Source organism: Brienomyrus brachyistius, chromosome 23, assembly GCF_023856365.1.
Source record: "Brienomyrus brachyistius isolate T26 chromosome 23, BBRACH_0.4, whole genome shotgun sequence".
NCBI lineage: Eukaryota > Metazoa > Chordata > Actinopteri > Osteoglossiformes > Mormyridae > Brienomyrus > Brienomyrus brachyistius.
The window spans coordinates 2,693,746-2,718,613 of record NC_064555.1 but is presented as its reverse complement, the minus strand read 5'-3'; the positions used below and the strand labels follow the sequence as shown (position 1 = coordinate 2,718,613).

Here is a 24,868-nt window from a genome sequence, read left to right as displayed (position 1 = left end):
GTAATGTGAGCGATTCCCTTTCATCTTTGCATGAAGACACTCGTGATGTATGAAAGTACAGTGGATTTACAGTGGGGACACTGCGGATGAATGGTCCCAGGATGGTCATTGAGGGGCACGTTGCAGATGCAGTGTGGGAGGTGGGGGAGAGACAGCTGAGGCAGGTTTGTCGTGCAGAGATAATTGTGCTGTTGGAGGTTGGTGGCATCTGGGAAGAATCCAGTGGAAAGTTAATGGGTTTCTGTGGCTGCCTGGAATGTTCTGCCCCTCTCTTTCATATGCTGGTAGTTAGATGTGGGAGGGGGTCTAACCCCCCCCCTTCGGAACAGTGTCTGTTTGTTCCAGTTTGCAGTGGGAGAAACAACCCCAGCCATTTTCTCAATTACAGACTGTTATTTGTATGGCTTGCCGGAACCCTTCTGCCAAACCATAGGTCTACTGCTGAGCATGATGGGATATTTTAAAGGCACACTCCTGCAGAAAGCAGGGAATGGCCGAGGATCAAGTCATTCGTGGCTCGTTGAGGAGTGCAGCTCTCACTTTGCTCATCGATCAGAAAGCTCCCCCACCCCCCGGCTCTCTCTTGCTTTCCCTTTCGAGCATCCCAGGAGCTGCTGGTCTCAGGAGCCTGCAGTGTGCCTCCGGGGGAGGGGGAGCTGTGTTATTTAAGCCTGTCAGGTGGGAGGTGACCTCAAAGAGGCTGCATCGCAACTGCAGAGCGACCTTGTGTGTGGAATCCTGACGCTGACAAATGTGATCAGCGCTTGTTTGTGACTGCTGCCCTGCTTCCGTTAGCACTCTCTTCTGTTCTCTCTCCTCTTCTCTCTCCCTCTGTCCCTCTCTCTTTCTCCTGTCCTCCTCTCTTCTTTTTCCTCCTCCTCTTTCCCTCTCTGTCCCTCTCACTCGTTTTCCTGCCTCCTCTGTGTCCTCTTTTTTCCCCTTTCTATCTTTCCCTCTGTGTTCCCCTCCCTCTTTCCCTCTCTGTCCTTCTGTCTCGCTCTCCTTCTCTCCCCCCACCTCTCTCTCTCTGCCTCTCTCTCTCACCGGTGTCCTGTTTCTTCACGGCTAAAGGACTCTCCTGTCACCCGCTGTGCTGATTGTTTGTGTGTGTGCGTATGTGTGTGTCCGTGCTTGCGTGCGGGATCAGCCGGCCCGTGTGAACGGTGTGCTCAAACCCCTCCCCTCCATGCGGGATTGAAGGGAACACAGGAAGAGCTTTGTTGTAGTAGTCAGCTCGATCGCTGGGCTCCGGCCAAAGTGCTGCTTTCAGCAGCTCTTGCTCCGGATGAATGGAGGACGGCCATCGCGCGCCGACTCTCACCGTCGTCCAGGCTGATCGGGGGGCTGCCTGCGCACCCCTGCGTGGATTCGGCAGCATCACGCGGGCATGCGGCTCCGCAGCGGAAGGCGCGGATGAGCCGCGTGTGCATCGTGGTCCTGGAGGAGGAGGAGGAAGTGGAGCCCTCCTCCTTTCGCTCCAGAGAGCCTCCAGCACGCTCTCCCCGGCACGGTTCTGACGCAGACTCCGCACAAGCCAAGGTGAGCAAGGAGAGATGCTTTCGGGGTGCATCGCACTGCACCAGTGCATCGCACTTTGAAGAGACGCCGGTGTCGTTTTACCAGTGTCCGTGACCGGCGCGAGTGTTTCTCCATAATTAGAATTATTGCCGTTCAGGAATGGGCTCGTATTTAAAAGCCTGGACTTGGTTCTGTTGGTCAAAGCGTATGTGAATATTCTGATGAGGAATCAAAGTGGTGTCGATGTTACGATCAGGTTTGCGTCCTGGGCAGCGTAGTGTTGATCCTCCTCGCTTTTCTGAAGGAGCTTCATTTAGACGTGCTCCTCTCACCAAATCGGCTGTCTTAGGGTTGGCAGTAATGCACCGTTAGCCACCTTCGCTTAGCCTGCTCCCTGTAGCATTAGTGAGGACCTTCACGGCACCATGGTGCGGGCAAGGAGTTACACGTGTCCATGACAGCGTCCCCCTGGGGCGGAGGTGTTCAATGCACACGTGAGGGGATTGCAGGGGATTGCTCCTGGGAACATATGTTGACAGGACAGCTGTCCGGCCACCTGCCCTGTAAGGGGGTGACGCCCATCCCCCGCAGGACAGTGTCCCTATACGTCTTTGCGGACTAAGTGGACACCCAGACTTCATTATTATCCTTTAGTAGGATTTTACCTCCACTGTTGCGAACGAACACATATGTTTTTAAATGGAAAATGATTTGTGGTTGTTGTCCCTTGGGTTTGATCTGCAGGGGAAGGTTGAGTTTGTGTTGGCAGTAGAGATTGATGCGTCCAGTTTGTATTCGGTGTGGAGCTCAGTCTCAGTATGACGACAGCCATGACTGCTGTGGATCGTGGCCAAAGGCAAGGAGCTGTTCAGTTAGGCTGGTTTTGAAGCTCTGCGTTAAGCCACATTTCTGCTGAATTAAGGGCATTTGAACACAGTGTGCTCTGCAGTCAGGTTCCATGTGTCTGTGACGTACATGCGCGCGCACACACACACACACACACACACACACACACACACACACACACACACACACACACACACACACACACACACAGCAGTGGCAGGAGATCTCCACTAATGCCCCGTGAGTAAGCTCACGAACTGCAGGTCTGGAATAAATCATTGTGGCTGATTAACACCGAACTCAGCTGATCCTTCTGGCAAAGGTATGGGGGTGTTATGGAGGGATGGTGGGAGGCGCTTTATTCGTGGCAAAAAGGAAGCACAAGGAGGGGCTGTAGCTCAAGGTGGGGTGCTTGAGGACAGTGTCGGGTCTTGGGATGGAGTCGTAGCATACGAGGGGGGTCAGGCTGAGGTGGGAGTACAGGAGAGTGACAGCGACCCTTCACAAGGACAGGAGAGAGAAAAGGCAGCTAGCAAGTCCTTCCTGTGCCTTACCTTGTGGCTGAGCTCCTGAATGGGGCTCCAGCTGTGTCACTTAATTATCCCCTGGGCACCTGGACACCACCCCACTGTCATGTTGCAGTGTTTGTAAACCGTCTGTGTTCTTGAGGGTGCATTTCGATAATAGAGCGTGTAGGAATCAAAACCGAGTTGTCTAATGATGCCCGACAGAGCAACACTGGCATCTCCTGTGACGGCAGAGCACTGTGGCGCCGTCAGCCGGCCTGCAGGGTGCGCTGTCACGCAAAGGCCGTGCTGGGCTGATTTACTGTGCGATCCTGCGTTCGTCACAGAGAAGAACCGCAGTCGAGTTCGTCTCGGCACTGCCTGGAATGTGACTCAGAGGAGCTGGCAGGGGACCTGCTGAAGGGGCACCTTGTGTCTGTGTGTTGATTATTAATATTAAGTAACACTGCATGTTTCTCCCCAATTTGATAACATGAAGTCATTATAAAAAGGAGCAGCAAACCTGTGTGTCCCCCCCCCCCCAGCTGAGGTCAGATGAAGAATAGTACTGATCTTTTTTGTTTTTTTTTTTATTATTATTATTTTGAATGGTACTGGTGTTGTGGAAAATGCCTTTTGCCCCTAATGTTTCACTTCATTTATAAATGTACAGTCTGAGAGAGGCGGCCTGCTATGGGCTTGAGCCCCAGCGGCAGATTTTAGGAGATTGTTGCTGTCATGGCGGATGTTTTCCTGCGTGATTCATCGCTGGGGATTTTACTCCCTGTGGCTCTGACTGATCCTGACCAACCCACTCACTGCTGTATTACCTTCAAACGAATCCCTTTCGCCTTCACCTATTCAGCTGCAGATAGACCTGCTTAGCTATTAATTTGTGGTACAAGCTGTTTTAAAGACACAGCCTTTAAATTCCAGGTGTGGCACCTGATTATTATTTCATTTGATATGTAATTAAAAACATGTTGTTCTGTCACTATCTTTGACCGCAAAAACTGTAGAGCTTTTTGTAGCTGGCGAAGGAATTTTCCCCACTTTCTGTGAGTGTCTTTGTGTAGCTTGGTGGGGGGGGGGTTGTTTTTGTGACCGTCTACTTTCCGTTCTGTAAAGGGTGACTGATAGCAGAACTAAATGGCCGATAAGCCTAGAGGAAGATTTGGATTAATATTTCTGCATCACACCCACCAAAGCAGGATAAAAACACACTCCCACAGAATGTAAAAAGCCATGAACTCTCTCTCTTTCAGCCTTCGCTCCTGAAAGCTATTTTTAATGTGGATCCCGATGAAGTCCGCTCCCTGATATTCAAGAAGGAAGATGTCAATGTACAGGTAATGTTCTCTTCATCATTAAAGGCAATACCTCGCTGTCTTCTGCTGAAAATAGCCAAATATAATTGCCATGTGCCATTTTATTTAATCTGTATGTGCATATGTTAGCGAGCCTTGGTCACAGCAGGGGAAATAGGTCATTCTATATCTTCAAAAACCCTCTTCTGCTAAAGTGTGAACCTTAGAGGGAGTCTTATGTTTATCTTGCCAGTTTTCACTTCGATCTTAAATAGACTAGAGTGATGTGTGGCAGGTTAGGGCTCCAGGCTGGTATCTGGTTGTGGGTTTCAGTCCCCTATGCAGAAGAAGATTGGCCCCTTGAGCTTGCGCCTGAACTCCTAGGCTGTTGGACGTTGACTGATCCTGTTCTCTGACCCCAAACTTGCTCTCACCTTTAAATACATGTGTGTCTGTACCTCTCCTGGAGAGCAGAAGGGGATACGAGGGGGACAAATACTCGATGACCCCCCCAGAGATGGATAAATCACTTGCATTGTGTTATAATATAGTCAGCCTGTGCAGGGCTTGGGGGTGTGACCTTGGTTACAGTCTCCTGGTTACTCCCCAGGTGTAGAGGTGTACTGAGTTGTGCAAACATTCCCCAATGAGTTCCTTGGTAAAATGAGCTCTGTGTGACAAACGATGTGTGCGCAAGGTAACTGCACAGGGAAACTGGATGCATTTTGAAGAACGTTCTCCTCTGTAAAGTGTTCCTCTGGAGACTGGGTTACCCTTTTGTCCCCTCCAGTCAGTCTGCTCCGTTTCTGGGCCGGAAAAGTGCTGATTTCTTTCATATGACTGGAGGAAGAAGTAAGAATATCTATTTGGTCTTTGCTAAGCAGCAGTGTGACTGTAAAGTGTAATTCGGGCTCTGTGCCCTGGGTTCTTAGCCACTACTGTATAAACACACTGTATTGGCTATATTGGACCAACCATGGCTCTATTGGCTTAGATGGTTGGCCTTGTTTAGACGAGGTCTGCGCACTGGGTTCTTATTGTCGAATGCGGGTGTAGAGTTAAAACCATGTATGCAACTATGGAATATTTTGCTATTTTAAGCACCTGAAATAACAGAACCAATGTACGTAAATTTATGGAAGTCAGATGTTTTTAAACATTTGTGATTTTTATAGGCAGTACAGTTTCGGAAACCCTATAACTGCATAATTCTTTTTTTTCTTTTGAGTATTAGACGGAATTCCTGAGCCAAAGGGCCTTGTGAATATAAATTTTGAGCCCAGTCTGCCCCGATGAGAATGAACCCTGCATGCCGTGTACAGAGCGCCGTTCTCAGGCCTCGGCCAGCCAGCCTCGGCCGGCTCCATCATCGCCAATCGACGGGCATCCCGTCCTTCGCTCGTCAGCTTCTTCACCGCGCAGCCCTTGCTTTGAGGAAACCTCCTCCTCAGTAAATCAGGCCCTTGTAAACACCACATCAGAACATTAACGATCACTTTTGTTGCTGCTGCCAGCACAGTAGTTTGCACTGTTCCATTCACAGCCCCTTTCCCCCTCCAGTCTTTACTCAATGGCTTAGCGTTGCTGTGGGTTCCTGGAGTCCCATTTAAAAATGCTGCAATTCATCTTAGTTTTTCTAGAAACTGTCCTAGATACATGAACTTACTTTTATCAATAATTTATCAGAATTTCTGCTGATCAGGTATTTAAGTATGACTTAATTATGATTATATAAACACCCACATGGGTGTTAAAATGCTAACGTTATCACTCTGCTATCATGGGTTATTATGGGCTGCCAATCAGTTCCGGAATTGCTGTCCACCACTGTCCTGGTCCTTGTTTATCCTTCTCCTCATTCTCTCACTCCCTTTGCTGTGAAATCGCATCTATGGTACCGTTGGCCCACTTTCGGCGCCTGTCTGGCCCAGGCTGAACACCTGCATCTATTAGACACTGGTCCACATGGACCTGCTTCTCAAAGAGCAGAAGCTCCCTTATACGTCGCCTCTGTCTTTGCAGGACAACGAGAAGAGGACGCCTCTGCACGCCGCCGCGTACCTGGGCGACTCGGAGATCATCGAGCTGCTGATCCTGTCAGGTGTGTCCCTGTGTGGAGGTGAACCAGCCCGTCTTTGTGACGCCCTGGGCGTGTGTTTGGTCTTGAGGCATTGGTTGCAGACCAGGGCTACCCACAATGCTCCAGTCCAGTGTGAACTGCCCCCCTCACCGTCCCAGAAATGGTGACCTGAAGTGTGACGGGTACAGCTTTCCGTTTCTTAGAAAATGGGCCTGTAATATTGTGTCCTCACTGACAACTGCACAGGGCTGCCTTTGCTGCCTGAGATTTTGTGAACAGCTGCTTGTGCCTGTTTTCACCACCAGCACGTGCTCTTAGTAAGGCCTGCCGGAGAGCTTCCTGTGCGTGCGTGCCTGCCTGCGTGCGTGCCTGCCTGCGTGCGTGCCTGCCTGCGTGCGTGCCTGCCTGCGTGCGTGCGTGTGTGCGTGCCTGCCTGCGTGCGTGCGTGCCTGCCTGCGTGCGTGCCTGCCTGCGTGCGTGCGTGTGTGCCTGCGTGCGTGCGTGCATGTGTGCCTGCGTGCGTGAGTGTGTGCGTGAGTGTATATATGTAAACCATATAAATGTCTCCACAGCTGGGTGGTTCTTGTCGTCTCCGTTACCCTTGTCCCAAATTATTAGTTCCGTCCATTCTAACACTAGGGGGTGCTGTGTCAGAGGTTAGGTGTCAGATCGATTTGCTTTGGTTTACCTAAAAACCGTCACTCTTAGGTTATGTGTTTCAGCTCTGCTCTGTGCAATTTACTCGGCTTGTGGCGTTATTGTTGTTGTTGTGTTTTTTTTTTTTTAATGGAGATTTTCTGTCACCCCTTCTCTTCCCCCCTTCCAGGAGCGAGGGTTAATGCCAAAGATCACAAGTGGCTGACCCCGCTGCACCGGGCTGTGGCATCCTGCAGTGAGGTATTTCCGCTGGTCTGCTTGCACGCATGCACGTGCGCACACACACACACACACACACACACACACACACACACACGTTATCAGCCCTCGTTTCGAAAGATCAGTGAATGACGTGTTACTTAACACAAGCTTCCGTGCAGCAGTCATATCTTGATCCTTGACCCAGCTGCTGTTGCCAAAACTCAACACTCAACATTTTTGGTGACATTGGAAAGAGAAAGTGAGTCCTGTAGGTCACACAATCGAGCCGCCTGCCTTGTTTTGTGCTTCCTGGTTGTTTCTGAGCTCTTTGCCTTATCTCCGCTTTGCTTTCATGTATATTTTAAAGCTCTTTGGCTCTTTGTTGGGATCCTGCAGGGTCTAGGTTTATGTTACATTTTTCATCGTCCTCTCTCTGTCTCAGACACCTCCAACCCTTTTCGGGTTTGATGCTGCCCGCCCTGCTCCTACCCAGCATGCCCAGAGGGGCTGACTAGTGCAGACAGGAATTTGAATTCGCTCTAAGGCAGTAATTTTTTCACCATTCTCTTAGCTCTTCTTTAAAGTTTACTGTTTGACCCAGATCCGACAGCACCGGCTCGCTGCCGCAGGTTCTCCTGGAGCCCTTGCTGTGACATTGTGGGTATTTAAAGCCCATCTTGAGCCCGTTCCTCGTACGGACCTGCCATGCGTTGCTGGGGCTCTGATTTTCCCAAAAGCACCAAAACACATGGAAACTGTGCAGGAGCTTCCTGCCCCGAGACTATTCAAGCATCCTGGTTCTTAAATGTTTTTTATTTATCGATTTACCTGTTGTGCGTATTTCAGGAAGTGTATATTCAGCACACCATGTGCTGTTTTGTAATGGGTTTGTAGTAGTACTTCGTAGCTTTGATACATGTTTTGTAATGTTTGAGAATGGAACATGCCCAGGAGCAAGCAGTAGGACTTGAAAATGGGGAAGTAGCAGTGTGCTGATTCTCACCTCCCGCCCGGCAGTTGGGGTTGGCGAAAGCATCAGTGGCTTTCTGGAAACTTCACAATCGAGAGACTGCTTTCAGATAAAGCCCCTTCTCGCCGACGTTTACATACCCATAACTCACCCTGTTATCACACTGACCTCCACAGACACACGGCGAACATGCATTCCAGACTGACATGCACATTTTGGGAAATGGGGGTGGGGGGTTTTGGAGACTTGATAGCCTTCGTCCGTGAGCAGACAGATGGCTTATTCTGTAGCTTCTTCATAGCGCATCAAAAGTGCAGTGATTAGCCTGCGATGGAATGTAATTCGTCATTCTTCTCTCACAACATAACCTGACAGACAAACAAAAAAATAATAATAAACTCAAGGTCTAAAAGGCGGCGGTGTCCGTCTCCAAATCCCAACACCAAGGTAAGAAGACAAAAAAAAACAGCCATATGAAACAAAGAAAACCATTCAAGTTGTCTTCCATTAGCTTTGCTGCTGCCCGTGTCTGGAGGGGAACCTCTACCTGTGGGTGTCAAAGTCCCCCTCCTCAGGGCCCCTGAGCTGTCATTGTAGCTGTCATTGTAGCACTCTGTGTTTTCCTCAGGGTTTGGTCTGGATGGTGTTGGAGGGGGGTTACTTACCAGGCTCAGTTTTAGTAGTCATGTATTCATTCATGTATTCACTCATTTATTGGAATTTTGTTTAGATACCATGGAAAGTACTTTTTATAATTAATAAACTTATGAGCTCTTGGATTTCCTACCATAAGCAAATAGGACCGAGCTTGCCCTTTTAGTCGTGTGCTAACACAGCTCGAGTGTAAGAAGATGGGTAGTGTGCCTCTTCCTCCGGAGCGCGCTCAGTGTATGTCGAATCAGGCTGGGCCTGAGGCTGGGGGTGCCACCGTGCTGTTCTGTCAGTTCAGACTCGCTGTTCCTCTCTGCCCTCAAACGCGATCTCACTCGCAGGGGATGCGTCTCTGCATCCTGTATCCGAGAGTATCTGAGTACTCTGGCTGATTCACACGCTTCTCCGGTCTCCCATCCCGGAGCCGATCCGCTTAGCTGGAACGGGAGTCATACGCCAGGACGTGCCAGCTGATGTCCCTCCCTTGTCCCCTCTTGTTCCCAGGAGGCTGTGCAGGTACTGCTGAAGCACTCGGCCGATGTCAATGCACGGGACAAGAACTGGCAGACGCCGCTGCACGTAGCTGCAGCCAACAAGGCGGTGCGCTGTGCAGAGGCGCTGGTGCCGCTGCTCAGCAATGTCAACGTGTCGGACCGCGCGGGCAGGACCGCCCTGCACCACGCCGCCTTCAGTGGCCACCTGGAGGTCAGTCCCGTTCCTATGGGGACCCAGGGTAGCGGTGTCAGGAAAGGGGCGCTGACAGGCCCGACTCACCCAGCCGATACAGAACGGCTTCGTCAAACCATCAGCCACCGATGGGTTTTTCGGGTACCGACATTCAGCCTCCCCCCCCCACCCCTCTTGTCAGGAGCTGACCTGCGGAAGGTTTTTGGCCGCTTTTTGGCAGCCTGGAAAATTCAGGCCAAACTTTCGCGCTGTTAGTTAAGCTGCTTGATGTAACATGCAGACACCCTGTATTCAGTGTAAGTCTCCGGTCTCTCCCGTCTCACTGGTAGATGGTGAAACTGCTACTTTCCAGAGGTGCCAACATTAATGCCTTTGACAAGAAGGACCGCCGGGCGATCCACTGGGCTGCCTATATGGGTGAGGAGTGTAGTGCTGCCTGTTAGAGCCTCAGTTGGCCCTGTCTGTGTGTGGGGCGGCCCTGTCTGTGTGTGGGGCGGCCCTGTCTGTGTGTGGGGCGGCCCTGTCTGTGTGTGGGGCGGCCCTGTCTGTGTGTGGGGCGGCCCTGTCTGTGTGTGGGGCCTGAATGGTTTCTGGGTTTCAGGCCACATAGAGGTGGTGAAGCTCCTGGTCTCTCACGGTGCCGAGGTGACCTGCAAGGACAAGAAGGCGTACACCCCACTCCATGCGGCCGCGTCCAGTGGCATGATCAGCGTGGTCAAGTACCTGCTGGACCTGGGAGTGGACGTGAGTGGCGCCACTCACCCCCCACAACCTACTAAAACGAGCGTGACCCCCGAAGACCCCCCCCAACCGACCTCGTCTCCCCGTTCCAGATCAACGAGCCGAATGGGTATGGCAATACGCCGCTCCACGTGGCCTGTTACAACGGGCAGGATGTGGTCGTCAATGAGCTCATCGAGTCTGGGGCCAACGTCAACCAGGTGAATGAGAAGGGCTTTGCGCCGCTGCACTTCACGGCGGCCTCGCGACATGGGGCGCTCTGCCTGGAGCTGCTCGTCAGCAACGGCGCCGATGTCAACATCAAGGTACGCCAGCCCCCCCTCCCCCCACCAGCCATTACACTGCTGTTTGGCAGGACGGTGTCTCTCACAGGAAATGACCTCATCACGATTACTTCCTGTGAGACATTAAGGGTGTTTCTCAATACCAAGAACGCCACGATCGTATGTGTTGTCTTGACAAGACCAGTCTTGCTATCTTGCCTCCCAAGAATGAAGATTGGGGCGCAATGAATCGTGGGATTGTTCTCATTTGGCTAGGATGCAACTAATCCTTGATATCTGGGGCGGGACAAGGGCAGCATTTTTTTTTATCATCCTCTGTACTTCTATGCTTAGTATTGGGACTGTACGGTGAAGTGCGCATATTGAGAAACACCCTACAAGTCTCTGGAAAGGAAGCAGTGTGACCTCATGCAGCTGGGCCTGGGGAACATCAGCAAGCTGCCGTAGGGTGTCTGTGGGCAAACTCTTAGCCTGATCGCTTGGGTAATGAGGACAGGGCTTTCCTGTCCTAAAAGGGCCCATTGGAAATCAGAAAGCTAACAAAGCATTTCCTGGTAGCAGCGGTATAACTACACAAAAGGATGATACTGGCGCCAACCTGGGGACCTGATTGAACATTTTTACTGATTTTGTACTAGTGGAAAGTAGGTAGGGGGAATAGATAGACTTATGTGCAGAAATACAAATCTCTGACTGGCACATTGTACTGTTACCACACATCCGTGATTGGATGTAGCATCACAGCACAAGTTCCTGATTGGGCACAGCATCACACTGCATGTCCCTGATTGGGCACCGAATGGCACGGCAGGTCCCTGATTGGGTGCAGTGGCGTGACACTCACGCCGGATTATTTTTCTCTCCAGAGTAAAGATGGGAAGACTCCTCTGCACATGACCGCCATCCATGGCCGCTTTTCCAGATCCCAAGCCATCATCCAGAACGGTAAAGTCGCCCTCAAGCCGTCGCCCCCCCCCCCCCCCCCCCCCTCCGTCCTGCCGGCGGGGCACAGGTGGTGTGTCTCTAATGCCGATAGTTTGGGTCACGCCCACAGGGGCCGAGATAGACTGTGAAGACAAGAACGGCAACTCCCCCCTGCATATCGCAGCACGCTATGGCCACGAGCTGCTGCTCAACACGCTCATCACCAATGGGGCCGACGCTACCAAGTGAGTGATAATCGGCGATGCTGGTGCAGGGCATGCTGGCTGGGGTGTCACATGGTGCTGGCTGGGGTGTCACATGGTGCTAACTGGCCCCGCCTCTTGGTAGGCGTGGCATCCACGGCATGTTCCCACTGCACCTGGCGGCTCTTAGTGGCTTCTCAGACTGCTGTCGCAAACTCCTATCATCCGGTGAGTGAACACCTCCCCCCCCCCCCCCCCCGTGGGCAGGTCTTTCCCGTGACTTCCCCCTCAAACAGTCCTGACATCCATATCGCATTCATGCCTCGTTACATTTATTAATAATTAATTAGCAAACCAGCCACAGATCCAGGTTTGCTGTTGATGCGTCTGTGTATCCGGCTTCTCTGGGTGAGAACTTACCCGCCGGTGTCCTCCCTCTCCCACAGGCTTTGACATCGACACCCCCCGATGACTTTGGGAGGACCTGTTTACACGCGGCGGCAGCTGGAGGGTGCGTCCGCCTATCCCACAGGGTCACTGCCTCCCAGCCCTTCTTCCGTTTTCACATTCGGTCGGATCACTACTTAGTAAAACATACTTAAAATCACCGGCACTGTCAGGGGCCGTGCTGCCTCGATATACAGTAAACAGGAAGTGTTCATGCCAGGTGAATTGATGTTTATTTTCTGATTCGTCTGTCGGATAGATTAAATAGATCTATGTTAGATGAGATGGCAGCCCCTTTGAGAAGCTGCTATCGTATCACAGCGTCTGACTGCGAAAGTGTCAAGTCACTCTCTCTCTGCTTTTAGATTAAAGTTTAATGTCAATGGCTGGTAAATGCTTTAGAAAAAAGAAATCGCTGATATAGAAATAACTGAATTACTGCCGTCGGTACCAATGAAAAAAGGGGTTAAGGTTTGCAGAATTGTCTGAATTGGAATGGGGGACGTTTTTGGGGACTTTTTGAACTAGCATTGTGCCTGGTTGGGGCAGCAAGCAACAATGGTGCTGGTCCAGTCTAAGTGGGATCTAACTAATACGATGAAAAAAGCCACACTTTAAAATTTAAAGAAAGCTATTTTACGTAGTAGGTGCTTCCCATGAGGTCAATGGGCAAATGCATTCATAATAAACCATTTCTCAGAATCTCCAATAAATTGCCAGGCCTCATAAATGTAAAATGGAAGTTGAAATATAAATATCTGTAATGAAGTAAAACGTCACGCTTGCCCACTCACTGCCCCCTTCCTGTCCCACAGGAATCTGGACTGTTTGAATCTGCTCCTCAACACTGGGGCCGATTTCAACAGGAAGGACAAATTTGGAAGGTAAACCATAGGTTATTTATTTATTTTATGTGCGTCAGTTTGAGCTGGTCGGTCCGTCGCCGTGACGCCGGCTGGCCGGTCTGTGCCGGTTCCTATCCAGATTAACGCGGGTGTGGACGGGTGATTGATGGTGTTGGAGGAATGAAGGACAATGTCTCTGCGTCAACAGGACGCCCCTGCATTACGCCGCAGCTAACTGTAACTACCAGTGCCTCTTCGCCCTGGTTGGCTCTGGGGCAAGTGTGAACGACCTGGACGAGAGGGGCTGCACCCCACTGCACTACGCGGCCGCCTCTGACACGGACGGAAAGTGAGTCCCTCCCTAGTGACCCGTCTGTGCCTGTTCCCAACAGCCTGCTTATGTATCTGACTGCCTGCAGGTGTCTGACTGGCCGGCTGTCTACTGCCCCTAGGTGTCTGGAGTACTTACTACGTAACGACGCGAATCCCGCGATCCGGGACAAGCAGGGTTACAATGCAGTCCACTACGCCTCGGCATACGGCCACCGCCTGTGCCTGGAGCTGGTGAGGAGCGCGGTTCGGCTGGCTCTTTCACGTTATCCAATAACGGAGCTCAGTGCCTTTTCGTCTTGCGTCTTCTCCCCACGCGTTTGTCTGAAAAGCCCCTTTCTATCTTTCAGATCGCCAGCGAGACGCCCCTCGATGTGGTAAGTAGCGGCCGTCAGACACAAAGACACTACCGATAGTGTGATGCGGTGGCTTAAACCCCCCGCCCCCACCTGCCCGACCATCCATTCTTTCCCCAGCTGATGGAGACCTCAGGGACGGATGTTCTGAACGACTCTGACAACCGTGCCCCTGTCAGTCCTCTGCACTTAGCGGTGAGTAAACCAGCAGGGAGCGTACCCCCCCCCACCGATGTGCGTGTCTTTAAGGCTGGCTGTTGCTTGAGCCATATGGCCCCCCTCCATGTTTGCAGGCATATCATGGGCACCACCAAGCTCTGGAGGTTCTGGTTCAGTCCCTGCTGGACCTGGACGTCCGGAACAGCCAGGGCCGCACACCACTGGACCTGGCTGCCTTCAAGGGCCATGTGGAGTGTGTGGATGTGCTCATCAACCAGGGAGCGTCCATCCTGGTGAAGGACTTCACCCTGAAGCGCACGCCGATCCACGCTGCAGGTAGGTCGAGTATTCTGAGGGCGTGGGAGCCCCCCCAGCATCCGACTGACCGACACGCTGACGTTCCCACCCTCGCCCACCAGCCACGAACGGCCACTCGGAGTGCCTGCGCTTGCTGATTGGGAACGCGGACCTGCAGACTGCTGTGGACATCCAGGACGGAAATGGCCAGTCAGTATCTCCCTGTGCATGTCCCGGTCTGACATGCCACCCCGTCCTCCGCAGCATCACACCCCCGCAGTGCTGGCTCCTTGCCTGCAGGGGGCTGGGAGGATTTCTCCAGCCATATAGTTCCTCTACTAAAGAGTCCTTGGCATTTTCCCTGGTCCATGAGTCATGCCAGCCTACAGTCGCTGTCGTACAGGAATAACTTCATCCCGTGTTAATTAATAAATACCATTATTATTATTATTATTCTGTTATTACTTGTCAGTCGCCTAACCAACGTGGCTAACTGCCCTGACCCCCCCCCCCCCCCCCCCCCGCTTGGCAGGACCCCACTGATGCTGTCCGTCCTCAGCGGCCACACGGACTGTGTATACTCCTTACTCAACAAGGGGGCCAACGTGGAGGCCAAAGACAAGTGGGGCAGGACCGCCCTGCACCGCGGGGTAAGGCACTCCGCCCCCTCCAGGCTCCCTCTCCCCGCCCCCTCAGGCTCCCTCTCTCCGCCCCCTCAGGCTCCCTCTCCCCGCCCCCTCAGGCTCCCTCTCTCCGCCCCCTCAGGCTCCCTCTCCCCGCCCCCTCAGGCTCCCTCTCCCCGCCCCCTCAGGCTCCCTCTCTCCGCCCCCTCAGGCTCCCTCTCCCCGCCCCCTCAGGCTCCCTCTCCCCGCCCCCTCAGGCTCCCTCTCTCCGCCCCCTCCAGGCTCCCTCTCCCCGCCCCCTCAGGCTCCCTCTCTCCGCCCCCTCAGGCTCCCTCTCCCCGCCCCCTCAGGCTCCCTCTCCCCGCCCCCTCAGGCTCCCTCTCTCCGCCCCCTCAGGCTCCCTCTCCCCGCCCCCTCAGGCTCCCTCTCTCCGCCCCCTCAGGCTCCCTCTCCCCGCCCCCTCAGGCTCCCTCTCCCCGCCCCCTCAGGCTCCCTCTCTCCGCCCCCTCAGGCTCCCTCTCCCCGCCCCCTCAGGCTCCCTCTCCCCGCCCCCTCAGGCTCCCTCTCTCCGCCCCCTCAGGCTCCCTCTCTCCGCCCCCTCAGGCTCCCTCTCCCCGCCCCCTCAGGCTCCCTCTCCCCGCCCCCTCAGGCTCCCTCTCTCCGCCCCCTCAGGCTCCCTCTCTCCGCCCCCTCAGGCTCCCTCTCCCCGCCCCCTCCAGGCTCCCTCTCCCCGCCCCCTCAGGCTCCCTCTCCCCGCCCCCTCAGGCTCCCTCTCCCCGCCCCCTCAGACTCCCTCTCCCCGCCCCCTCAGACTCCCTCTCTCCGCCCCCTCAGGCTCCCTCTCCCCGCCCCCTCAGACTCCCTCTCCCCGCCCCCTCAGGCTCCCTCTCCCCGCCCCCTCAGGCTCCCTCTCCCCGCCCCCTCCAGGCTCCCTCTCCCCGCCCCCTCAGGCTCCCTCTCTCCGCCCCCTCAGGCTCCCTCTCCCCGCCCCCTCAGGCTCCCTCTCCCCGCCCCCTCAGACTCCCTCTCCCCGCCCCCTCAGGCTCCCTCTCCCCGCCCCCTCAGGCTCCCTCTCCCCGCCCCCTCAGACTCCCTCTCCCCGCCCCCTCCAGGCTCCCTCTCCCCGCCCCCTCAGGCTCCCTCTCCCCGCCCCCTCAGGCTCCCTCTCTCCGCCCCCTCAGGCTCCCTCTCCCCGCCCCCTCAGGCTCCCTCTCCCCGCCCCCTCAGGCTCCCTCTCCCCGCCCCCTCAGGCTCCCTCTCCCCGCCCCCTCAGGCTCCCTCTCCCCGCCCCCTCAGGCTCCCTCTCTCCGCCCCCTCAGGCTCCCTCTCCCCGCCCCCTCAGGCTCCCTCTCCCCACCCCCTCAGGCTCCCTCTCCCCGCCCCCTCCAGGCTCCCTCTCTCCGCCCCCAGTCTTGCAGTCAGGCTCCACTGGTGGTCTTTTACCAGCCCAGTTTTCCCAAAGCTCCCAACACCAGCTCTGCTTTCGCTCCCCAAGGGTCCGAACTCGCAGCTCCGTCTGTTTGCGGTCACTCACAGCTGCCAAATGTCATGCTTAAGTCCAGAAGTATTTCCCTCTTCCTGGAATCTCCTCATTCCGAGGTGGGGGGTGGGATGTGCCGCACGGGAGTGCTTTACGGGGGGCTCAATTCTCAAGCTGTGTGTTTTTCCTCTACATGTAATTTGTTTCTCAGTGTGTGTGTGAGCTTGTTTCAGACGTTTTCACATCATACTCTATTCTGCCACTTGCTCATTTTTCCCTCCTTGCTTCAAGGAACTTGTATGCAAAATTTGTCTTGGTGCTCGTAACAAACGGCGCATAAGTCAGAGAGTAAGCGTCACGTGCATATGACAGCGTACAGATAGTACACACTAATTCCATAGTAAAATTTGTGAAAAAGCGTTAGGCACAAACAACAGCCACGATTCACGTTTTGTGGTGGGAGGCTTGCATAAATACAAGGAGCCTTTAGTGTGTTGGGGAGGGGGGGAGCTCAGGCTGGGTGGTGTCATGTCACACTGTTGGGTGGAGCCTGAGTGTTCAGTGTGATTTGGTTTGATAATTGTCGTGAGGGTTTGAGAACTACAAAAGCGGCGTCCGGCTCCCTCCGTCGCCGAGGGGCGGCTGGGCCTCGTCAGCCCCTACCTGATCCCTGTCCCTCCCCCACAGGCAGTCACCGGCCATGAGGAGTGCGTCGAGGCCCTACTACAGCACAACGCCAGTTTCCTGGCTCGGGACTGCAGGGGGCGCACTCCCATTCACCTGGCGGCAGCCTGCGGGCACATCGGGGTGCTGGGGGGGCTCCTGCAGGCTGCCCAGTCTTTGGACTCCGTGCCCATCATCACAGACAACCGGGGCTACACGCCCCTGCACTGGGCCTGTTATAACGGTACCGCTCGGCGCTCCGGAATGCCGTACTCTTTCCTCCTGTTACAGCCCTCCTGTGTGTGCTGACTGTCTGCTCCCGCAGGCCACGACACCTGTGTGGAGGTGCTGCTGGAACAGGAGGTCTTTCAAAAGATGGAAGGGAACTCATTCAGCCCCCTGCACTGCGCTGTGTAAGTCTGTCTGCAGGTCTGTCTGCAGGTCTGTCTGTGCCTATCTGTGACACCCAGGCTGTCTGTGCCCCATCTGAAAGGTGACAATCCTTGTGTCCCTGGCAGGATCAGTGACAATGAAGGAGCAGCAGAGATGCTGATCGACACGCTGGGCCCCAGCATCGTCAATGCCACTGACACAAAGTGCAGGTGCAACTCCCCGGGGCGGAGTCTGATGTGGGAGGAGGGGTTGGGGCAGTGGGGGCTGTCGCGGGGGGGGGGGCCGCAGTGACGTCTGCTGTCTGTGCCCCCGACCCACAGGACGGCTCTGCACGCCGCCGCTTTCACGGACCACGTGGAGTGTTTGCAGCTGCTGCTGGGGCACGAGGCCCAGGTGAACGGCGTAGACGGCTCGGGGAAGACGGCGCTCATGATGGCGGCCGAGAACGGGCAGACGAACGCCGTCGGTAAGTTCTAACCGGCCTGCATTTTTACACCACCGAAATAAGTTACTCCTTTTAAAGCGACCTTAAACGCTGAAGGATTCTTATTTTGAAATGGCTTAAGGGACTTGAGGCATGACGCACTTCCTGGCCTAGACTAAGCAGTAAGATAACCAGTGGGAAGCAGGTTAATCCTGTCCGATTGGCCGTGCGCAGTGGTCTGTCTTGTGGGGTGAACACGCCTCTCTTCTCTCCTGCAGAAGTGCTAGTGAGTAGCGCCAAGGCAGACCTCACGCTGCAGGATGCCAACAAGAACACTGCTCTCCACTTGGCCTGCAGCAAGGTGCGCCCCCTAGCTGGCCGGCTCCTCATCACGCCCCCTTCACCGAACGCACAAAGGAAATGACAAGCAATTTTGCGTTCTCACCTCCCATCTCTGCACATCCCATTTTCTGGGAAATGACAGATCTTTTGGCAGATAAACTGAACTTTGTATTTTGTAAACATCAGCTGTCACGTTCTCTCTCCCCCCCCCCCCCCCACCCCCATAAAGGGACATGAAACAAGTGCCTTGTTAATACTGGAGAAGATAACCGACCGGAACCTCATCAACTCGACGAATGCAGCCTTGCAGACGTGAGTGCCCCGTGTTGGGACCGGGGGTGGGATGGGGTGGGTTGGGGCCTCCTGGAATGGGGTGGGACTTCCTCTGCACATGCTTGACCATGGTAAGTGCCTGACTGCCAGTGGCGATTGGGAGCCAACCATGAAGATTTCATCTTCACACCAGCTGTCCAGTCCGACTTCCTTGTGTTGAAATATTCTTCACATTTTTTTTTAAAAAAAAAAACAGCAACACAACAGTAGAGAGGCAGTAATTGGACGGCCTGTGTCCGATATATATAAATAGCTCGGTACATAAATATTTGTATGTACCAATAGGGATTGGGACATTTGCCCCGTGCACTTTAATATTATCAGCCCTGTAGCACAGCAGAGATCGTCTGTGGCGCATTCAGAAGATCAGTGTCCGAGTGTGTAAGCGCAACCCTGTGGGCTGTGAATGGCACTGACTGTAGTAGTTCTGAATTCACTTATGGCTGTATCCCTCAGTCTCTGGAGTGCCAGTGTGCTGGCTGCTTGCCGTCAGCTCTCAGGAAATGGGCACTGGCTCAGCTGATCGTCGAGGGCAGGAGAGCAGGGGTGAAGCATAGAGATATTTGCAATTTGACCATATTAAACGTGACTACAGAGCTCCCCCTGGTGACATTTGTGCGCAACAGACAAAAACTTAAATGTTATTTGAATGTGGTGATATGAAACTGAGAACTGTTTCACGGAGGTCTGGCAGTTAATCCTGGGCGTTCACCAGCCTGTGCCCCAAGCTGTCTGGAATAGGCTCACTGACTTTGTACTGGATTAGCAGTTGATGGATAGATGAATGGATGGGTGGATTAAAAGTGACAAAACAGAAATGTTTGAATCCACCCAAACAATGGATTGGATTGGATTGGAAAAGCCCTTTATTGCTGATGCAATATACCATGGCACCAGTCACAAGTACCGGTGAAGAGCAGGCCATCAACCGTTGAGAGCCAAATGCAAAGTTAAGCATGTGCTGCAGGTAACTGGTGGATGCGAGTAACGTTTTGGGTTCTGAGTTTGGGATTCGGTGTCCAGGTGGGTCTGGGTCATCTCTCAGCTGAGCCCTTGTGCCCTCCCAGGCCTTTGCATGTGGCTGCCCGCAACGGTCTGACCGTGGTCGTGCAGGAGCTGCTGGGGAAGGGCGCCAGCGTGCTCGCGGTCGACGAGAATGGTGAGCTGCCGGCCCGTCATGTTCACGCTTTGGCGGCTCAAACTAGCTTAAGACCTGCAGTCACATTAACAAGGACCACGCAGTGTCTGGCTGCTGGAGTTCAACCAACGTACTGTCCTGCTGGTTAGGGGGCAGCACTATTTCGCCGAGTTGTCACATTCATATGGTTACTTAGACGTCCGTTTGTTTGTTTGTTGCCCTTAGGTTACACCCCTGCCTTGGCGTGTGCCCCAAACAAAGATGTGGCCGACTGCCTCGCCCTCATCCTGGCCACCATGATGCCCGTGTCTCCCAGCAGCGCCAGCATCCCCAGCCTGGGTTTCAACGCCATTAACCACTACTCCAGCCCGTCCAAAACGGTGACCTTTGACACTCTGCCCACACTGAGGACCGAGCACAGCTCCTACTGCAGTTTCAACAACGTGGCCCGCGAGGACGGCTTCTATGCCCCGGACGACGAGCTCAACGACTCGGACTCGGAGACCTACTGAGGACCCCATGTGTACCCGCTTCCCCGACTCGACCCTGTCCCTGTCTTAATCGCTAGGGCCCGCCTGGTGGAGACCCACCCCCCCAGCCGGGTGTCCCGAAGACTCAGGAGCCTTAAATCGTTGGAGAGAGCGGGAGAGTAGCGCACGCTGGCCCACACTGTTTCTCACCTACCTGTGCTTCTTTCCTTATCCTCGTCGGCGGTGCCAGAAATCTTTCCAGCTTTCTCGTGACTCTGTTCTTCTTTTGTTTTCCGAAATGAAAGGAAAGTTTTAAACATGAATTAAAAAAAAAATAAAAAAATACCGTCTCCCATTGAGCCAACCTGTCGGCAAAACTCGGGCGGCGTGCCGGCGTGACGCAAGCACTCGGAGGAAACGAGGCCAAAGGGACCAAGTGGCGAGCAGGTGTTTGCAAGCCCTCGTTTAGCATGAATACGACGTAAAAGGAAGAAGAGAGACAGGGAGCGAGGGGTCGTGTCGGCCGTGGGTAATTTATTGTGTCCAGTGACAGAGTTCTGATTTCTGTGACGTCTCGGTACACTCGCAGATTTCAAGATGCGCCTCCTCACCTCAATAATCAAATACTGGGGAAGAAAAAAGTAAATTATTTTTTGGGACGAAATTTTAATACGATGGTCTTTTCTCACGCATTTCGTACGTATGATTTTTTCCGAGACCAGCGACGCGTGGTGCAGACAGGGTTTTTACACTAAAGCTGCAGTCCCCGTGCGCTTGCCAACCACCTCTGACCGCTTCCCCGTCACCCCTCCCCACCCCACCCCCCCACGGTCCAGACCGCCAGGACGGTTTCACTCGCGGGCCAGCGGGGAGTGTAGCGGGAGACGGAGATCAAACCGTGAGAATAAGCTGTCCCTTCCAATGCTTTTGTTACTTTAGAAATAAAATCACTGTTTTTCTCCTTTTTTTCCATGGCGATATCAGTTCTTTTCGCCTCTCCACGTGCCTTCTGGAGCTGGACGGGGGCGTCCACCCTCTGCCTCCGCCGCGGAGTACAATTTCAGCCTGCAGAATTGTTATACAATAATAACTTAAGCAAAGTAAAGCACCTATATTTTCTGTCCCGGTGTGCGTGGGGCATCCGGTACCGAGTAGCAGCGCGCCATCCGGTTAAACAGGCTCGATTAGGTCCAATTTGGCCATAGCTTAACGAGAGGGGACCTCGACACTAAAACAGTTCTGAAGGATGGCATCAAACAACAGGCCAGTAGCACAATGCAGACTGAGACCTTAAGCCCATGGAGAAGTAATCAGTGGCAGGTTAGCCTGACTGGTCTTGTAATCCCATTTTGTTTTTATTTCTTTGTTTGTTTTTTTTCCCCTCCGTCTGTGAAGCCATTTTGTTTGCGTGTGTTTAATTAAAATCTTATTTCAAAAATCTATTTTAAACTGGATTTGTGTACAATGCTGATTTTATGCCGTTGGAATGGGATAGTCTCTCTTTCCGGAAGGACGGAGCTGGCTTGTACATAGTAACAGTGACCGCCCGGACACTTATACCTGCGTCCTTTCAGTACGTCTGGGATTCCTGTATATTTTATGGATAATAAAATCCAGAAGTGGGTTATGTAATTTAATGACTGGCCTGTTGTTTTGTGGTTATTTTTCCTCCTGGCAGGATTTGTTTAGGCAGGTGACATTGTTCACAAGGTAACTGGACTGTGCTAATTTGAGACTCGCATGGTGAATGTGTGTTTTGTTATTTTTAATGTGTATCACAGGGTGTGGACCTTGGTTCTGTCTTACAGGCAGCAGTCACAGGGACATGTATAGTGGCAGGCAGAGCCCAAAGGGTCATATGCTCACCCAGCAGACACTGGCCAAATTCAGCAATCATTAGTGATTTAATGATTGTAGAACCCCCCCCCCCCCCCCCACAACAGGTTTTCCAGTCATCAACCCCGCCCCCCCCGCCATTCAAACATTGTTGCCCACCCAGCATACCCCAAATGCCCACCAGGCTGGCATCCTGGTAACGCCACTGAGTAGTCGCGTGCACACGTTAGGGAGGCCTATCCTCATGGTAGACTCTGCCGTACAGGCAGGCCGTTACCAGGCCGCTGGCCATCCCGGCCTTGCTCATGAAGAAGCCACCTTCCTCCGGCCCATGCCGGTCCGGTCTATCCAGCTGCATGCCACTGCCTAGCACACTGGGGAACACGTATCTGGTGGTGAAGTTGCCCCACAGACGGAAGTCCACACGTGTATTGGCATGGTTGATCTCGCCCCCACAGCTGGTGAAAGTGGGGCCCGGGCACCTAACCAGCGCACACACCTCCAGGGCGTAGGTGCCATGAATGACGTGCAAGCCTCTGAATGCGCCCAGGGCGTAGAGCTCTCCGGGTGCACCTGACCTCCTGAACAGTAGGTGGCAGCAGAGCAGCCCGTCACACACAGTCAGGTTCCCCTCTGAACCTTCTAAGGGTACCAGAGTGAAGTTGTCATACATCATAACGGAGTGGAAAGTGCTGCTGCTGTTAGCAGGGGTAGGTGTAATGGGGAAAGGGTCCTGCTCACAGACCTGGGTTCCCTCGCAGAACTGGGGTTCTAAGTGCGGGTTTCCAGAGAAGGGCTCTCTTGGCCATCCCTGGCTGGTTCTGCTGGTCTCGGTGTCCAGTATGGGAATGGTGGCCAGCAGCAGCTGACCTTCCTCATTCTCAGTGTTGTGCTGGTATACCGTGTGCCAGGGGGTGAAAATGCCACTACCTGTCATGCCCAGAGCCCCTGCCCGCACGTTGGCCGCCAGCAAGGTCACTCCAGTGGCAAAGGAGAAGGCGCGTTGGAACTGCACGGCCGCCAGCAGGGGGAGCTGGTTCATCCAGGCGGTGGGGTACACCAGCTGCCGCACCCCCCACTTCTCAATGAGGGACACAGCAGGCTCGTAGAATAGGATGTCAAAGCAGGTGACGACACCGAACTTGCCGGCGAAGGGCGTGTCAAAGGTGACATGCTCGCACTGGGGCGGCGCGTCGAACGCGGCCTCGAAGTACAGGTTCTGTTTGTGGTACCTGGCCACGATGGTGCCGTTGGCGCTGAAGACGACGTCGGTGTTGAACTGGTACCGGCCATCGGGGGGGCAGCGGGGATCGAGACGGGGGTCGCAGTCCTGCCGGTCCGGCATGTTGGCCACTAGGTAGAGCACGTTCTTTTGGGCCATGCAGCTGAGACGTCGCAAAACCTGCGATGGTGCATAAGCAAAGGTGACGACGACGGTCTGAGCTGCCCGAGTCAGCAGCTTGCCGAACGTGTACATGGCAAAGTTTAGTATGGTGAGTAAATTTTAAAAATGCTAAAGGTTTTATCTGTCATGCTTCCTTACACTGATTTCAGCAGTAAAATGGCCACTACATTAACTACATTGTTCGTTGTTCTAGTACATTTACGCTCATCGTTGGGGATGTTTTGCTGGGGGGTGGGCATCAGCCCCCATTTCACCAGATATCAGCTTCGTCATGAGGGCTCTCTCAAATGGCTGCTTTATCGGATGAATGTCGTGTGGGATCAGGATTCTCAGTTTGTTTACTTGCTTCACCGGCTCTTTCAAAGCCGCGTTCCTGCATGCTGAGCACTTTCTGCCTCTCATGACATAACAGTCCTGCAGCTAATTCTCTCAGTTAATTACTGGGGGTAAAAGCACTGGCAGTACTTAGTGGTTATTTGACATGGAATTGAAAGTGGAGGGTGGGGGGGCTTTTTAATTAAGGAGATGGAAGCAGAGCTCAGCTACCTCGGTGTCAGGGAAGCGGTCTGGCTGAGAACACGGGCTCCAGCTCACAGCGGCAGGGTCCGGCACCGTCTCCAGGTAGCCGGAGATGGACTCTCTGGTGTAGTTGAACCCATGGATGGCGTCCTCTGGAAAGACGACGATCTGAGCTCCCTAGGAGAAGTTGAAGAGCGAGGTCACCGCCTCCTTCCAGCCGCTACAGCAACATTTCTCCGAGCCCTGGGGCTGCGCTTGCTTTCGGCTTCTGCTGTTTGGAACAACCTGATACCATGTCTGGTTATAGGTTCAAATCCCACTGCCAGCAGAGTAATCATTTCGCCGATGCGTCCTTGAGCAGGGCCATTAACCCACAGCTACTCCAGGGACACTAACTCATCTGGCTGACCACAAACATTTCCTCAAATGTATGACAAATTGGACAAAAGCATCTAAATATGAAAATGTAAATATTAACCTTGGAAATAAAACAAGCGCGCTTAAAATGCACAATTCCACAAAGTACTTTATTCATAGCCTCACGCTATACAAAGGACAGCACCAAAATAGGAATAAAACTTTACTACAAATCTCAGAAATATATTTATCTTGGGAGTACACTGTCAATAAATTGTTCTGTCTATAGTCAGCACGCCAGACAGGACTGCAGGATTCCAGCTACATAGGATTTTTTTTTCTTGTTTTCTTGTTTAAGACGCCCCCTGCGGACGTGACCGAGATGTCGGACCTGTCGGCCGGCTGCGGCGGCCTGCTTCTCCAGCATGTCCAGGTTCCGTCGCATGTGCTCCAGGGCCGCTCGGCGTCCGATGGGCTCCCGGGGCCGCGGGTTCAGCACCACGCTGTGCTCGTACACCGCTGCAACATAGGTGCGCTCTGCCGCCTGCGCCAACGCCGCTTGGCACAGCCACAGGACGGCGCAGAACTTGCCCAGGAGGTGGTGCTGCATCTGGCGCACAGCAGTTACGGGCAAATTGTTAGTGAAACGTTACCAGTTCGTCTAGTAAATGCGGCAAAATCAAATAATCACCGAGTCAGCTGAGCATCATGCTTTATTTTCCTGGATTACAAAGGTCAGCCGTTTCGCTTCTCTCATTGGGTAAACTTAGAGCGTGGCCAGGCTATCTCCGCCACCGATTGGTTAGTTCTTTTTGGGCGTGTCGCCGTGTGGACTATGAACCTTCTTTTTCCAACCTTAATACAACAGGCGTATGA

General features: G+C 53.6%; 2 protein-coding genes across 3 annotated transcripts; one reads left to right on the top strand and one right to left on the bottom strand.

Annotated features, from left to right (window-relative positions):
- Window positions 1-802: 802 nt before the first annotated feature.
- Window positions 803-21,512, top strand: LOC125719499 (serine/threonine-protein phosphatase 6 regulatory ankyrin repeat subunit A). Its single transcript, XM_048994339.1, is given in 29 exon segments — window positions 803-1,539; window positions 4,136-4,219; window positions 6,200-6,278; window positions 7,084-7,154; window positions 9,241-9,441; window positions 9,753-9,840; window positions 10,025-10,167; window positions 10,257-10,469; window positions 11,315-11,393; window positions 11,503-11,617; window positions 11,721-11,803; window positions 12,022-12,038; window positions 12,040-12,086; window positions 12,838-12,906; window positions 13,076-13,216; window positions 13,320-13,431; window positions 13,548-13,574; window positions 13,674-13,748; window positions 13,847-14,048; window positions 14,132-14,219; window positions 14,542-14,659; window positions 16,800-17,019; window positions 17,101-17,188; window positions 17,294-17,377; window positions 17,489-17,634; window positions 17,871-17,953; window positions 18,164-18,246; window positions 19,335-19,426; window positions 19,631-21,512. Coding segments are annotated over 29 exon segments (3,261 nt in total). The 5' UTR covers window positions 803-1,413; the 3' UTR covers window positions 19,918-21,512.
- Window positions 21,513-21,852: 340 nt separating this feature from the next.
- On the bottom strand, window positions 21,853-24,745 carry btd (biotinidase). 2 transcript variants are annotated; one of them, XM_048994353.1, is made up of 4 exons: window positions 24,684-24,745; window positions 24,384-24,602; window positions 23,663-23,812; window positions 21,853-23,113 (listed from the first exon to the last, which is right to left on the bottom strand). In XM_048994353.1, the coding sequence occupies exons 2-4, from the start codon at window positions 24,600-24,602 to the stop codon at window positions 21,938-21,940; spliced, it is 1,545 nt and encodes a 514-aa protein (XP_048850310.1). In that variant the 5' UTR covers window positions 24,684-24,745; the 3' UTR covers window positions 21,853-21,937. The 2 variants fall into 2 exon arrangements, with proteins under 2 accessions (XP_048850310.1, XP_048850309.1); XM_048994352.1 differs by lacking the exon at window positions 24,684-24,745 and having other exon boundaries at window positions 24,384-24,675.
- Window positions 24,746-24,868: the final 123 nt, after the last annotated feature.

What these genes read in the sequence shown, in the direction of transcription:
- btd (XM_048994353.1), bottom strand. Translation starts at nt 24,602, where the DNA reads ATGCAGCACCACCTCCTGGGCAAGTTCTGCGCCGTCCTGTGGCTGTGC. An exon ending in CCGCCGCAGCCGGCCGACAG is followed by an intron (nt 23,813 to 24,383) that starts GTCCGACATCTC and finishes AACTTCTCCTAG; the next exon opens with GGAGCTCAGATCGTCGTCTT. An exon ending in ACCGCTTCCCTGACACCGAG is followed by an intron (nt 23,114 to 23,662) that starts GTAGCTGAGCTC and finishes GCACCATCGCAG; the next exon opens with GTTTTGCGACGTCTCAGCTG.